Raw genomic sequence first — 16,193 nt, forward strand, 5'->3', positions numbered from 1 at the left:
ACTTGGAGCAGACAGAATTCTCAGGAGCTCAAAGTCAAAACTGAAATATGACCATCTATATATTAGGATATAGCAAGTGAGGGACTATTGTGATGTCTTAAGGTGGTGACCAGGGCAAGCTGCCCTGCTGTTTGGGTTTTTTATGGATTGTTTGGGGTTTGTTTCCTTGCTTTTTTTAATGGTAGGCAGATAGAGGAGAGCAGCAAGATTTACTATTGTCTTGCATACCTTCACAGATTTCTTTAGAGCAGTATCTGCTCCACGTAGAGTCAGTATCTACCTCCATGTACAGTCAGCGGGGTTAACTGAAATAGAATGCCAGGATGAACATTATACAATTTTTTAAATGAAACCTGTCTAATTATATATAATAGACCTATATATAGAGGCAGCATCTAAATCTTCATTAAACTTTCTCAAATTGTAGAGATCTGCTTTTTCATAAAAACTTATAAATCTAGTGTCTTCCATCTAACTTTACAAGAATCCAGAAAGGATTCTGCAAACGTTACTCTGTCACAAGTGTATGAGGAAAAAAAAAATCTGACTTGTTATTTTGTTTATTTTCCCCTTTTTTTTTTGTAGATGAGAAGTCTAATGGTTTTTGCGTTGCCCACTATGCAACCACTCTATTCTTTGGAAGTATCTATTGTTTCTTCACTTGTTCAAAGTGGGATTGGCACAGTATGTTTAGATTTTTGTTGTTGTTCTTTGAATAAATATAGTTGTCTTAATAGGTATAATTATTAAAGAGGGTACTGTGTTATTCTTGTTAGATTAGAATGAATTTCTACTAGAAACTGTGCAGGAATTATACAAAGAGAGATTAAATTATGTCCCCAAAGGATGGGAAAAAAGATACAATATATAGCAAACTGAACAGTTTAATTCTAGGCCCAGGTCTATTGCAATGTTTAATACTACTGCCAGTTGTTCTTGCTGGTGTGACAGCTAAAAGCTGTATCAAGTTTTAAGTTCTCTTAGCATAGGAAAAGTGCTCTGGATCCATTTGGGATTTATTTAAGTTTAGATGACAGAACTACTTCTTTTACTGTTTAAACTGCTTCCTTATAAAGACTTTAAGAAAAGAAGGTCAACAAAGATGGCGAGAACTTTATGAATTAGGAATGTTATAAAGACTGGTGAAGTGAAGTGGGTATGTGAGAGGATACTAAGTCAGAAGTCTAAGCAGTGGCTCTTCATTGGAATCATGAAAGTGAATGTGGAAAGCTCTGGATCTGCTATGCAATAAAATACAAAGCTGATGAAATTGCTTGCTTTGTATGAAGCACTTGGCAGAAAAGATTATATATGCTACATGGTGGAGAAAATGAGGGTCCCTCTTCTTTGATCTGAGATGATAAAGTCAAGGTGGGAAATGCCAAGGCATATGTTGCCTTTGTGGAATGTAGCACAGAGATCAGATTCTAAAAGATGTGAAGATGGATACAGTGTGACCTGCTTATGGCTTGGACAAAATGAAAGAGTGTAATTTTGAGAAGATGATTCACTCATGTGGAGGGTGTACTGATGGTAATTGAACTGGGGTAGCAGAGTGGTTTCAGTCTGAAGTGTCCAGTTAAGGCCCTCAGAAATTTTAAATGGTGGAAACTGCCCAGGAAATAACATGATAAGCATTTAAAAAACCCAACAAATCTATGTGAGAGAAAAGCAGTAGTTTGTTTCTTGATTAAGAAACACTTAATGCATTACAGTTGTGCTTTCTTATGACTGATTTCCCTTACCACCTAATGATTTCTGTTACTGCATGCTACAGGATACAATATACTTCTTGGAAGGAATTCATGAAAAACATCAGATGTAAGATAATGTTTTGTTTCTTACTAGATCATTATTATATAACAATGGCAGATTACTTCTACATATAGTTGTTTCACAGTTGATAAACTCATAGTTCCCTCTCATCCTCAGACCCTCTGAAGGCCCGGTTTCTATTGTTGTGATGAGAAGTTTAACTGAAGCCTTGCCGGAAAATAGGTACTAGTTTCTGTGAAACAATATTTTATTATTTTATTTTTTTATCTGTGGTTTGGCACTTATATTGAAGTAGTATACTTTACTTTATTTCACCCCTAGACTAAGTCGCTTACTTCACAAACACAAATTCACTGAAGCAGAGAATTTTGCTATTCAATTTGGACTGGATGTTGAGGTAAGTTGTCCATTCTTGATAAATACATTTGGAGATTAATTAATATAACTGAACTTATGAGTAAGGTTCTTGCCCTATAGTCCAACAGAAAGTATTAAAAATATTACAAATATAGTGGAATGTTACCTTACAAAGCAACTCGCTATACTTGAAAGCTGATTCAAAATTAGATGACTACATGGTGAACTATGTTTTTATTTACAATAACTAACAAACCTTGCAATGAGAAGTGGTGCAGAAGTACATCTTCTGATCAAAATAAGCGCTGCTGGATCAGGAGAACGGACATTTGTCCCTTTAAGTAGCAGGAAACAGTGTTGCTAAAAAAAAAAAAGGGAATTTTCACATGCATTTATTAACACATAGTCTGGCTTCATTAATTGATTTATTCAAATAATGCAATTTGAATGTTTCCTCTGCTTTTTGGTTTGTTTTTTTAAATAAAAAACCAGGCTTAGCTGGTGAGATAAAAAGCTATCACAATTGTATCAAACTGAAAACTTCATTGTGTCAAACTGAAAACTGTGTTTCTTTTTTTTTAAACAGCTTGTATACAAAGTGAAAGCAAACACTATTTTAGAGAAACTTGCTTCAGCTTCTGTTGGGAGTTATGGTCATGAAGTCTGGCTGGATCTTGTTAATGAAGCCAAAGAAAATTTGCAAAAAATTCAGGTATGTTTTTATTTCTACCCTCTTTCTCTAATAAAGTAATTAAAATTATAAAGGAGCTTGGAATTAATTTCAGTTGTTTCCTTATGCAAACAGGATAGCCAATTTGTTGTGGATTACTGCATAAATGCTCCATGGCCACTATATGAAACCACTCAAGAAATGTTGAACTACGCTAAAGTCAGAGTAAGGGGTTTTATTTGTTTAAATTGCTTATACTCGTCCATTCCTATTACGTGCTTCTGTACAGCTTCAGAGGGGGGACATCTTCAAACCAGTTACAGTCATTCAAAAAGTAAATGAGTTATAAATTGTATGTTACCAAACATGAAGAAGAAGTAAGGCTTGTTCCAACCTCGTTCTTGCTATTGCTTAAGGGCAAAAAAGAGCTTACAGTTTTATTTTCACATCAGAAAGCAGGTTTTAGTTTGAGTAGTAGTCTTTTTAAGTACCTTTTAAATATTAATTTCAGGACTAAAAGCTCAAAATATGTCACCTTTTTTGTTTTCATTATTTTAGTCTTTCCTACCTTATCAAACAGAATCAGAGAGATACATATTATCTGTCTGATTCTGCATACATGTAGAAATCCAATCAGAGTCTAACATTGTAAAATAAAGACTCCAGTTTACAGAGGTACTAAGTTTTTGCTCATGTCTTTATTAAATTCGTAGTACTATCTGGCATGTTCTGCATGTACTAAGTTGTCAGCCAAACCATTTCATGTATGTTTCAGATCTTGAAGAAAGACGATAGAACCATTGCTCCATCATCTGATGGGGCTCCGGTATCCATAACCGAGGTGAGGACAAAGTTCTTGGCCCCGCAGCATCATATTATAAACAAGTATGATGCAGAGTTTTAAAAACTACTACTGTTGAACTATTTAAAAGTCTAAACAAGCTTGTATTTTATAGTATGAAAGAGAACAACAGTAATGACAGGTTTCAGAAATAAGCGATTCCTTCAGTCACAGAAAGATTCATTTTCAGATGCTCCAGAAATTGAAGGAAGAAGCTTTCTTAAGTGCTTTTAGGTATTTAATTTTGTTTCTTATTTAGTCCTATTGTATACTGGACAGGCCTCATCCGCCCTCAAGGAGAATCAGTATAAAGTGTTTATACAATTGAAATTTTGGATTAATGCTTTTTTAAACAAACTTACATGTGTAATTAACTGAAATTCTTGAAAAGTCTTTGTTTTCCTCCATTCTTCCTCTTTGTGATGGTTATTCTAACCATGTAATATCACAGTTTGGTAAGACAGATATTAACCTTAAATCTCTTGTCTGCATTCAGGTATTGAGAGCTCAGGCAAGGCTTACAACTTTTTATGGAGCTTTTGGACGAGAGAAATTCAGGTTTGTTTCTGTTTGTTCGTTAAGATTTAAAGTAAATGTAATGGTTAAGTATGTGCCATATATGAAATTAAGTTTTTTGTGTTTGTTTTTTTTTTTTTTTTTTAATTTGAGTTCATTAAACTTTAAACCCTTCCTTCTCTTCCTGAAGTTTCTCATCCTCTACTGTGGAGAAGGGAGAATGGAGGGAGGTTGAGTCAACCTATATGTTGAAAACATATATTATCTGTTGCACATGCACTATCTTGCATAGATTTATTTTTTTAATTTAACGTCTATAGGAGGGGGGGTGATTTTATGCACACACAATCTAACACTACTATTGTCTCTTACAGCATATAGTACTAGCTAGAAAAGGTTTGAGGTTCTCCCCCCCAACTCCTTTAATATTGATGTTTCTTTTCCTCCTCTCGCTTCTAGTGGTATTGCTTGGACAGAATTCTTGAATAATGAAGACATTTTCAAGAATATCCTTTTTCAGCTAGGAGAAGGAAATTTATCTTGTGCACAGTACCTCTGGCTTAGACATCAGGTGAGATGGCATAGACATCTCTTTGGTATTTATGGAGGATGTTAAGTCTCAAATTTTGCAGCCTTATTTAAGAATCAGACCAATGCGGTTATGAAACAGCTCTTCAAAGAAGCAAAGGTCTATGGGAGAATCTTGTCTATTATCACAGTGATTACCTGCTCACCTAGCTCCTTAGAAGGCTGAACTTCTTATTGATTTAAGAATAAACTGCTTTTTCTTATGTCAGAACACATATTTCTAGGTCTGAAGGATGACGATTCTTTGATTTATTCTGTGGTGGTTATAATCTTCCATTCACTTTCTTGCAAGCGCAGCTCTCAGAATTTTTAAGTGGACATTTGCTGGCTACCTTAAAATCCTTTAAAAATAATCACATAGACTCCTTACACTGAATGACACATTCATAATAGTGGCTGTGGGATATTGTATTCTTTAGTGCAGGACTTTCAGGTCCATGTCTGTTGTTTTCTTAATAAGACAGAACTATAGAGCAAGTTCTAAAGTAGGACATGATCCTGCCACTGTAATTTGCAAAGGAATTGCTTCAGTTAGGTCTTGTTTAAGAAGACCAACTCTAGTTTTTCTGAACAGGGGTATGTTTTTTTTTTTAAATTCCTGTCTATGATTACTGAGATTTTCTCTTTGTAGTTGTGAAATCTATTGCTTCTTCCTATTAGTGAAACAGCTTTACAGAGTATCAGATAAACATATACTCCATATATCTGTAATTGTTCTGTTTTAATATTTTAGGCAGATTTTGAAAGCAGCTTTAATGAGAAAATGCTGGAGAACTTGCTTAATGCCATCCATTTCACTGTTCCTTTGAAGGAACTATGTTTGTGGCTTAAAAATGTTGTGATCCCTTTCTTAAGAAGAGTTGTGCCAAAGGGACAGGTAAGACTGACTTAATAAATGCAAAATGTAATTTTCTCAGGCTAAGATAATTTTATAGTCAGACCTACAGACTTTTGTTTTTGAATGTCAGAACCTTGTTCCTCTGTCTTTTAAAAGACTTCTTTTCCCTACAGTTTATATTTTAAATTATTTCTTTTAAAACAAATATTTAATGGCAAATTTTGCTTTGATGGATAGCATAACTCTACTTATTACTGTATTTTTTTCAGAAAATATTAGCAAAATGGCTGGAACAAGGTGCTCGAAACCTTGAATTAACTGATAAGGTAAGTCATACTGCAGAAGCTTTGTGTGTCTTGTATTTCTATATGTATAATACAGTTTGCTAATATAAATTATTTCGGACAGGCAAATTGGCCAGAAAATGGACTCCAAATGGCAGAGGTTTTTTTTACAAGTAAATATCAAGGTGAAATGGGACTGACAACTTTTGGCCAGTGGACTCCTTTGGTAAGAAATGTAGCAAATATAAGGATTTGCTACTAAGAGACTTCAGAACATATGCTCTGTGCTAGAGTTGGAATGGATGATAATTAAGTCATTATTGGTTTTGGTGAAGATTGACTTAATTTCATGAGAGGAAGGAACTGAATTCCAATCTTCTTGGGTTTAAAGATTAAAAAAAAGAAAAGTCAGTGCAACATTAATACCCTTTAAGAGATGTATTAATAGTCTAAATGTGAATAATATTCTTGAATATTCTGTAGTACACAAATAAGCCTGAGTACTATAAAACACTTAAATTTCAGTAAAGATACTCCTTATGAACTTAAATTAAAAACGTCTCATCTCTGTCAAAATTTTTGGAAATTAATTGCATTAATAACCATGTTATGGCCTGGAGAAAACAGGTATTAAAAATCAGCTAGCTGTAAGGTTACGAATACTGAATTTGTGCAAACACAAATAAATTATGTATGTTATATATCCTAGGTATACTAGCATCTATTACAGTGGTAGTATGAAAGTGGAGAAAGATAAAGCTTAAAGCTAACCGGCTGTGCATTTTAAAAATTGGAAACATTGACATTCTATGTTAGTTAGATCTGCTGTCTTAAACTTCTGAATCCCACGTTCAAAGTGCATAATGCAAAGAAGAGAAAGTTACTCCAAGTCCCACTTTCAACATTTACTTGATTTTCTTTATTGTATGCCATACAAAGGTGACAGTTCAGCATATATATTCATAAAATCTTCAAGATTGCAAGGCATCAAAAATGGTTTGTGAGGTTTCTTGGAAAATTGCATGAAAAATAGGGTTCCGACTCCAAAGAAAATGTCAGCTGTAGGTACATTGTTCCTAGCCATTTGTCTTACCTGTCCTTAAGACTTTCAGTGAATGAAATGCTCATCCCTCTTCCCTGTGCAGGCTCTACTAGTGCATCGCTGTCTTTATATTTAGAAAGAATCTTTTCCTAATAGCTTACCAGAATCTTCCTTGCTGCACTGTAAGTCAACTACCCTTGTCTTATACCAGAGATGTGGAGAATAATTTGTTTTCTTCCTGTTTAAGACAGCCCTTTAATGGTCTTGAAGATTGTAGCAAGTCTTCTAATGTTTCACTTCTAAACACTGTTTCAGAGATGTGGTGACTGTGAAGAGGTATGTAGGTTGAAGAAGCTGGTAAATGATTTACAGGAACTGATAAATCTGTACAGAAAATACAACTGCAGGCTGGCACTCTGTGATTTTGAAAAGGTAATTCTGCAGACACTTCAAAAAGTGCTTTTGAGTAATGGATTGTTCTGAGAAGGAGAAAAATCGTGCAGCATGTGATTTAAAGTCAGACAAAAGAGGAATCCTGATGGATTGGTTGGTTAAACTTGTGTTCATAAGCTGCTAAGGCTATTTGGTATGTTGTGTTTGTTACAAATTTGTTTCAACTGTGGGTATAAATATATAATGTGACAAGATACTGTGAGAATGTATGGCTTAAACTCCATGATTTGCAGTTCATTACAGTTCGTATATTGTGGAGCAAGCATTAGCAACGGAGAAATTAGAAGTACAACTGAACAATAAGGGGTTTTGTAAAAGACAGCTTTTATTTGAGCTAAAGAGGGATGCTAGTTCTTGAAATCATTCAATTGATTTCAATGGACTCTGGATGTTGAATTATTTATTAGAGATGTAAAGGATCGTGTACTAACAAGTGTGATGTTCTAACATGGCATTGTTCTGCTTGCTGCCCAGGAAAATGCAAATACTATTGTGTTTCGCATGTTTGATAAAATTTTGGCACCAGAGCTTGTCCCATCCATTTTGGAGAAGTTTATAAAACCGTACCTGTGTGAACATAATCTACAAAAGGATGAACTTCTTCTACAGTATATAAAGGTAACCATATTTTCTACCTTTTGAAGAAAGCTGTTTAAACGTGAGTAAGCAGAAAACAAATCTGATGACCATTTTTATTTACACTTGAATTTTAGGACTAGCTTTCAGATTAGCTTACTCCTGTCAATGAACTTATTGATAGTTACTATTTCAGTAATAAGGCATTCAAATCTATCCCTTAATGTCACAAAAACTTAATTTTTGTTTATATTATATTTCTGTCTTTTCTGAATTCAAATATCCTAATAATCTTTATCAAAATATACAGGATTTGCTAGAACGTTGTCGTACACGGTCTGCTTCAGTATTTGAAACTGCATGGGAGGCAAAGGCAATAGCTGTCATTGGCTGTATCTCTGATACAGATGTAAGTATATTTTATGAAATAGACATCAAGTGACTCTAACACATCAGTTCAGAATGAAACACATAATTTTATATAAGCATAGGAGTACATTTTTACGTGAGTGGTATGAGGAGGAACAAATAGTATGCTGTCTTTTTTTTCTATCTTAGTAATCTCCCATGTGATGTTCTTTGCTTGGGAATTTAATTGTAGTTTTGACATCATCACATGGAAAACTCACCAACTTTAATATGTATGAACTCAAGCTCTGCAGTGTCATAAATTACTATAAGCATATTCTAATTTAATTTGACAGATATGATAATGAATGCCCTTTATGCAAGTGGAGATTGGGCCAGGAAATAAAATTCTTGCCTAAATGAATCAATTACATGTGAACAATACTTCAAGAGATTACCTTGTAACTTATGTTTAAAAGTGAGCTCTTTATGTTCCTTTTATAGCTGAAATTTGATGCAGTTCTACAGATAATGCATGGTGCTATGGTACCATGGAGTGCAGCAGTGGAGCAGCTGGTAAAACAGCATTTGGAAATGAATCATGTCAAGTAAGGCAACATCCACAGTCTACACCTCAGTTTTGTGTGTACTTTCAATTAGAATTCTGTTTTGGGGGTGGGAAATACTGTGTATCTGATGTGGTATGATGATTAAATCACATAGCTGTAGGTAGCAAATGCATTAATAATAGTCTAATTTGTTCATAGAGTAAAGTTACTGCAGGAAAGTTACCGACTGATGGAGATGAAGAAGCTTTTGCGAGCCTATGGGATAAGAGATACTAATCTTTTAAAGGACAAGCAGATGATAATGGTAAGTGATCAGCATTACTCTTATTTCTATTAAACAAAAGTCCCTACACTTACCTGCATGTATTTTCATGGGGTATTATAAGCCAGACTTTTCAAAAAATCTGAGCGACTGGTAGCTCCCACTTGTTACCAATATCCATTTTTATTGTCTTATTGGGACACATTTTTTGCCCAAAAGCCCACTCTTTTTTTAAGAATTAGCAGATTAGCTTAGCCCAACCTGATTGGCACAGCATTGATAATATAGTACTTTCTGTATAGGGGGGCAGGAAAGAAAAGAGGAAACTAACAAAATGGAAGGCTAAGTCCTCTCAAGACTTCAGATCCGATTTCTCCTAAGGTCACAGTGAACAATACTTGGTGATTTTTTTTTTTTTTTTTTTTTTTTTTAGCATCTCCCCTTTATTAGGGAGAAAACATGAGTATTTCTGGAAAAGTTCCTTGCCATTCTGTCGAGCCAGATGAGTCCCCTGAACTTTGAGAGTTCCCAGGATAATTCTCTTCCCCAAGCTAAATCTTCTCCCAGTCATGCTTTAGTCAAGTTTTCTCTAGATAAAAGTTTTAAACTTCTAGGTAACTTGTTTGTTTCAAGCTGTACAACTACAATGCAGAAATAGCGTGTATAAATTACTTCCTTTGTTATCCTATACATCAACAAACTAAAGTCCGTATCTGTTTTCTTCCTACAGAGGCTAGTGAAATACATTCTTAAACAAGATACCCCTACTTCTTTGGAGGATGCTTTGAAAATTGTAGTGGCATATATGTTGCCCACTGTGGAAGTCTACATTTTGAGGATGATAGACCTGATTGACAAAGAAAGGGTACTAAAATGCTTCATGTCAGTTGATCTCAGAACTTAAAGACACTCAGGTCTATTTTCAAAACAGGGGCAAGTTGTACTACTTGCTGAAATCTTATACGTGGTTTACATATAATTTTTTTTTCATTACGGTTCTATTAATTGTACACATAACTGCCTATACTTAACATTGACAAAGGTCTCATTTTCAGAGTTTTAAATATCATGAGGCACCCTTCATTTGTGGCAAAAAAGGATGAAAATTATGGCCCACAATATACAAAACAAGTTTGGAGATGAAGTCTCTACATATTTTCACATACTGGTTTTGCTAGAGTTGTTTTGGGGCAAGTCGCTTTCTTGCCAACAAAAAATAAGATTCTTTCCTCTGAGAAACGCTTTCTTCTAATGCAACAATACCCCACATGAGTATAGACCTGCCTCTTTAGTACTGAGAGCACCTGAGTGTTTGTCTTGTGATACAGGGTGTTGAATGTATATCTATTAGTACAGAGTTTTCTTCCAAGTTAATTTCAAGTCCCAGTTTAGCAAAAAAACCTAAAGTTATCTTTAAATTACATTGATGTCCTAACTAGAAACATTTAACTTCACTTGCTACATTATAGTAGGTGTGATTACCTTTATGCTCTGTGGTTGTCCCTGGTTACGTTATTGGGATCTCTTTGACCTGAAGAAAAGGAGGCTTTTTGATTAAAGGAATCAAATTAACTCCCCTGCAAAATAGTGTTTCTCATGTTAACATTTGTTCTGCCTTATTAGCACATGGTATTCTTGATAATCATACTGTTTTAAAAATGTTGCATAATTGCCAATGAACAAAACTGCATTTTAATTTGCCTATTGTAAGCCTTAGTGAGTAAGCACATAGATTTTACTGAAAGCCTCATAGGTTTAGTGAAAACTATTCAGGAAGTTTAAGGAAGTCACGTCATAGTAAATGTATTTTCTAAAGAGATTCGAAGTTCATCAGCAGAAGATTAATCTTACCCGATTGGCCATCATGCAACCATTGTATCAAAGCAAGGGATTGCACATAACTTAGCTTTTCCAAAAGCAAATGCCCTTTTCTTTTGATTATTTCTGGTTTACTTTTTTTCCCCCCCCCACCTTCTTCAGGGAGAGGAATCTCTGACTTTGTTAAAATCTCTGACTCCTGCTGAAGCTGAGAAAGTTGCAGAGAGACTGACTGTATGGGGAACACTGGTATTACAGAATAATGCAGATAATTCTGAAGAGGTACCAAGTCATTTCACATCGTAAAGTGTGTGCACACGTTATTCTAAATACTATTCTTACCCAGATGCTTAAAAAAAGGTAGGGGATGCAAATGTAAAAACTGTCTTCCAGCAAAAAGGGATGATGAACTGGTCCTGCTCTCAGCAAAAGGTTGGACTAGGTAACCTCTTGAAGCCTCTTCCAACTTGAGTTTATTCTGATTCTGTATATTATACAATTATTTTGTGTTATTTTTAAAGGCAACTCCACACAGTGGCATGGCTATCTGAATTCAATTAATAATTTATAAATCCTGCTGCATTATTATACCTCTAGTCCTACATATTTTCCAGTTCTTTCTTTATTTGCTTGGAAAACATTTAAAAACTGTAGGTGTGGCTTTGCAACACACCAAAGTGGGTTGAAGCTTCACGGTTGACAGTACACATTACTGGCTTGCAACCACAGAAGAGAATTTTTGTTAACGGTTGTTTTAGGGAGTTATTCTGGGCAAGGGAAGGAAGAACAAAGGGAGAAGGGTGGATATTTTCAAAACTCCTGTGAGAGCTAACAGACTGTTTGGAGTACATACATACTACAGCTGTAGAATAGTTGCTATTTCTGTAAAGGATGCATATTTACAATAACTTTCTGTTCCCTTGCTTTTCAACTGGTTGTATCTTAGACTTGAGAATTGTTGCTTAAGACATTCATAGAGCATTGCATAGTATTTTAAGGGAGTGGAAGCCTGAGGGTCACTGTCTGTTACTGGCAACACTTTGACCAAACAAAACATTAACCTCTTCCTTCCCTGCAGCACAAAACACAAATGTTTATGACTAAGACCCTTGTGGAAATCCTTAAATTCCTGTTCAGCATTCAAAAAGGTAAGCTACAACTTAAAAATATTACATTCTGTTTGTAGATGGAGTCAGGAAGTAATTGTTTTTGTCCTCCAACAGACAATCCTCTGAAGAAAGATGAATGTGAAGCAAACCTAAAAATGTTTGAAACACTTGCTACCCTGCAGGTAGGTATCTTTATAGTTTCAAACCACTTTTGATTTACTGTAGTTATTCCAATTGTTCTTATAACATGGATGATATTAAAAATTAATTGTATTTACAATTTATGTGCAAAGGTTGTTTTTATTATTGACTTCTAAAGAGATTCTAAGGCTAATCTACCAATTTAAATAGTGTCTGGGAAAGTTCCCAATGACTAGAACTCAATTGTCCATTTAAACCAAAAAATTAGATACTCCCAAAAGTCTTAATTGCTAACACTTCAAAGATTTCATGATAGAGTACTGTAATATGTTATTAAGGTCTTATTATGATTTGTAAACTTAACTTATTTAATACAGCATTTGGGCACGCAGTATCCTTCAGGTTTTTTTTATTTTGCTTACCTACTGCCTAGCAAAATTCTCTGATTTATTACGTAAATCAGTAATTGGTAGAAACTAGTAAAGTCAACTTCATACTGAAAGTATTCCTCTAAGAATGAAACAAGAAATAAAAACATTTTAACAAAAAAAAACCCCAACGTTTTTAAAGGAAGCTACATGAATACAAATATATAATCTTATTTTTTTGTTGCAGGAAGATTTTGATATCTTTCTCTCAGTCAAAGAATTCAGGAATCCTTCACTGATGTCTAGGCTTCTTGAGAAGCACATAAAAGCTTATGAAACTGTCAGATCTCTGTCAAAGCCTAGGAGAGTGCAAACAATGAATTGTAATTCAGAAGATGGTAAAACCAAGAACCGTTCTACTGAATCAAGGTTGTATAGACTGGCTTTGCTCCTGCAAAGGTCAGAGCAAGAACTGGGGGAAAAACTGGCCTTGAGAGCACTAGATGCTGGAAAAGTTGAAGACGCTGTAAAAATATGCAGGTAAAACTGCAGAGGTTTTCAAGATTATAACTTTTAATGGGCTTTTCTGTACTATTTCTGAGACTTTGCAGAAGTAAGTAGATGTAGAGCAAAGGAAAGGGGTTTTTTTGTTTTAGTTTTTTTTTCTAAAAATGAGTGTTTAAGCAATATGCTTATATTGCTTGTATGCAATATTGAGCGTAGAGTTAAGTTGTTGGCTCTGAAAATTGCCATTGTTTTTTGCCGTAACATGATTACTAAGTAAAAAGATTCTCTACAGTTTTATAGTGAGAGATAAGTAAGGCACAATATTAAATAATCATTATGAGAGCTTCTCCGCTTACACAGATAAAAGAAAACTAATGTACACTGACTATACATGCCATGTCATGGTTTCTAGCTGGTCTCTGCCTCATGCTTAGGTTGTCAGATAATTTAAACTTACTACCAGCTCCCCACAAAAGAGATCAGATGAAAATGTTAAATACATTTCTTATTATTGATGTGTTCTATGTGCTTCGGTATATATCTTGAAGATAAGCTCCATTGTATTTTTTCACTTCAGTCACAGAGGTTTCAGTTTCAGAGAGTCATATGGGTAAAATAAGTAAGAGAGAATTAAATAATTAGAACAGAATGTGGCCTTAAGTAAAAGCCCTAAGGACTATTTCTTTTATTTTTAATGTCCTTGGTTTTTTAATAGGGAGTTCTATGAAAATCACTGTAATGAAGAAACAGGGAAGCTGCTGTTTTCAGCATGTCAAAGGCTTTGTCATATGTTGGGAGCTGATGTTCCAATGATCACTCCTAAAGATATGAATCTTCCAGCAGTAATCTGTGAAATGGCTTGCCAAGCAGCTACAATATGTAGTCCAGGTAATTACTATTATAATTTATTTGTGTTCATGTTGGGAGTCCAACTTTCCAAACAATATTCAATAAACATGAAAACAATGTGGATTTCTATATATGCCTCTGTAAAAATAGGTGCTGCAAAAAATTGTTTCCTTTTAATAGGACATATGAACCTTCCATTCATAGTATGCTAATGATCTTAATATTTTTACAGATTTGCTATTAGATTCTCTAGAACTATGTAAATATACTTTGGCTGCCAAGGAAATTTACAGACAGTGCCAAATAGAAAATTATGGATTTACAGCAAAGGTATTTTCTGCTAATTTAAATATATTTTTTTAATATATGTAATGTTTTGATTGACTGAATAGTGTTCACTGTACATACTTTTTTTTCCTCCCATTTCTCCAGCAATATTTAATCAGTTTGTTTAAAAAGCAAACAACAACAACAAAACCTCACACAGCTCTACATAAATAAAAATTTCCCTGAATATGTGTGTACTTCAGCGTAAAGAGTAAACTGATCTGAGTACTAAAAACAGTGCAGCTGTGGCACAAGTACAAGTAGCATTCTCCACTTACGTTTCAGTATAATAAATCCTGCTAATGTGACTGAAAATATTAGTGATTTTAGTGAATAGCTGCTGCCAGGACTGCTAGAGAGGGTAGAGAGCTGACTTTCAAAAAGCTTCTTTTTTTTTTTTTTTTTTAAATAGGTAAAATATGGCAGGGAGGGCTTGATTTTTTAAATGCATGTATTATGTGAAGGCATTCCCAACAGTTTTGTAAAACTTTAAGATGGATCAAGTTCTTGAATAGCATCTTTGTTTTTTGTTCAGGTCAAGCAGTGCTTTAGGCTACTTGAAATGAATGGGCTCTTACAGTTTGAGTGGAATAGATCAAAGTGGCTAGGCAAGCATATTTATGCACTAAATGTTATTTTTCTAAAAAATGATCCACTTGAAAAATGTTTACTTATAATATTTGGCCAAGATTGTTTATTAAAACCTCCATTAAATTAATTAAGAATGCATTTTGGCTGTACAACTAAATAACTGCAACATTAAAGAGAAATGTGGCCACTCTAAGTAGGAAATGTGTTTAATGCTACTGGCCATTTAACAAAAAGTAGCATAGTAGAATCCATTTTCAAATAGAAGATTGTGTTCTATTCCTGTATTCGAAAACTGGAATCTCTTGCAACACTTTGTTAGTAGACTTACTAGCTGTTCTTTTGATTGTGTGTATTTTTGACAATGTTCTTATTTAGACAACATCTTTTGGAGGAGATAAAGATCCTTATGAAGAGTGGACTTACGATGACTTCTTTAATGAAGATGGGATAGTTCTTGATCCACAGATAGCTCTTCCAGTTGCATATGAAACTATTTCTTCTCTTCTGCCTGTTTATGGTAAACTTGCTGTCCTGAACACCGAGTCAATACACAATCTGTATTTCATATTGATTTTTATCCAGGAATATAAATAATTCAGCACGTGTGTGGAAATTATCACTTCAAGTCTCAATTAGACAAACTCATGGAAGAAATATCTATTGGGGGAGGTATAGAATGTAAAGATGACTGGTTTTTGTTCTGGTTCAGGAATAATCTGAATAATGAATACCTGAAGACATGCAGAATGCTCTGGAGAAGTGTTACTATAAACTTGCCCTGTTCTTATGATCTTCTCTAGACATCTTCTGGTAGCCACTAATGGAGACAGGATTTTATCAAGATGAATTTCAGCTTACTCTAAAATGATTGTCCTTGTGTTATATACCATTGTAGATACACACAACTTTTTGAAAATTTCAAGTATTATAAACAGAACTCTACAACGTTGTAGGTGCTGCAGAAAGACACTTTCAGCTCTCTAAAAGAAGCACTGAATATTTTAGAATTATTTATTTTTAATACTTCTTGATGTAAATGCTTTCTTTCCTAATGTGTCATTGGTGTATTAAAAAAGCATATAACTGCAAATACTGTTGCACAGTGCTAAATCTACCTATAAAGGACATGCTTATTTGATTGATTTGAATAGATTTATTACCTTCACAGATGAACTGTTTATGTTGACTGTCTTATCAGGACAAAGGGATTTGCACACGAAGTAGTTACTGCAAACTGTTGGTTTGTATTCCTTTGTGTTTGAAAAGATATTCCCTCCTATAAAATAACTTCTGATTAGGCACAGTAAAAAATAGCAGTCCTGGCTCTTAGATTTCATGTGTATTTATTTTATGTACTGTCCCT

At 34.3% G+C, this 16,193-nt stretch overlaps 1 protein-coding gene across 1 annotated transcript in view; it reads left to right on the top strand.

Annotated features, from left to right (window-relative positions):
* KNTC1 (kinetochore associated 1) overlaps nt 1-16,193 on the top strand; it is a 41,050-nt gene that overhangs the window by 5,966 nt on the left and 18,891 nt on the right. The window contains exons 13-37 of the mRNA XM_076352988.1: nt 586-684; nt 1,778-1,821; nt 1,933-1,998; nt 2,098-2,173; nt 2,720-2,845; nt 2,939-3,028; nt 3,579-3,644; nt 4,141-4,202; nt 4,620-4,731; nt 5,482-5,625; nt 5,856-5,912; nt 5,995-6,096; nt 7,228-7,344; nt 7,840-7,983; nt 8,252-8,350; nt 8,794-8,897; nt 9,057-9,162; nt 9,851-9,985; nt 11,101-11,220; nt 12,017-12,086; nt 12,162-12,229; nt 12,804-13,096; nt 13,779-13,951; nt 14,145-14,244; nt 15,211-15,347. Coding sequence (XP_076209103.1) covers nt 586-684; nt 1,778-1,821; nt 1,933-1,998; nt 2,098-2,173; nt 2,720-2,845; nt 2,939-3,028; nt 3,579-3,644; nt 4,141-4,202; nt 4,620-4,731; nt 5,482-5,625; nt 5,856-5,912; nt 5,995-6,096; nt 7,228-7,344; nt 7,840-7,983; nt 8,252-8,350; nt 8,794-8,897; nt 9,057-9,162; nt 9,851-9,985; nt 11,101-11,220; nt 12,017-12,086; nt 12,162-12,229; nt 12,804-13,096; nt 13,779-13,951; nt 14,145-14,244; nt 15,211-15,347 — 2,710 coding nt within the window. The remainder of the gene's footprint in view (nt 1-585; nt 685-1,777; nt 1,822-1,932; nt 1,999-2,097; nt 2,174-2,719; nt 2,846-2,938; nt 3,029-3,578; nt 3,645-4,140; nt 4,203-4,619; nt 4,732-5,481; nt 5,626-5,855; nt 5,913-5,994; nt 6,097-7,227; nt 7,345-7,839; nt 7,984-8,251; nt 8,351-8,793; nt 8,898-9,056; nt 9,163-9,850; nt 9,986-11,100; nt 11,221-12,016; nt 12,087-12,161; nt 12,230-12,803; nt 13,097-13,778; nt 13,952-14,144; nt 14,245-15,210; nt 15,348-16,193) is intronic.

This window comes from Aptenodytes patagonicus, chromosome 15 (genome assembly GCF_965638725.1).
Source record: "Aptenodytes patagonicus chromosome 15, bAptPat1.pri.cur, whole genome shotgun sequence".
Lineage (NCBI taxonomy): Eukaryota > Metazoa > Chordata > Aves > Sphenisciformes > Spheniscidae > Aptenodytes > Aptenodytes patagonicus.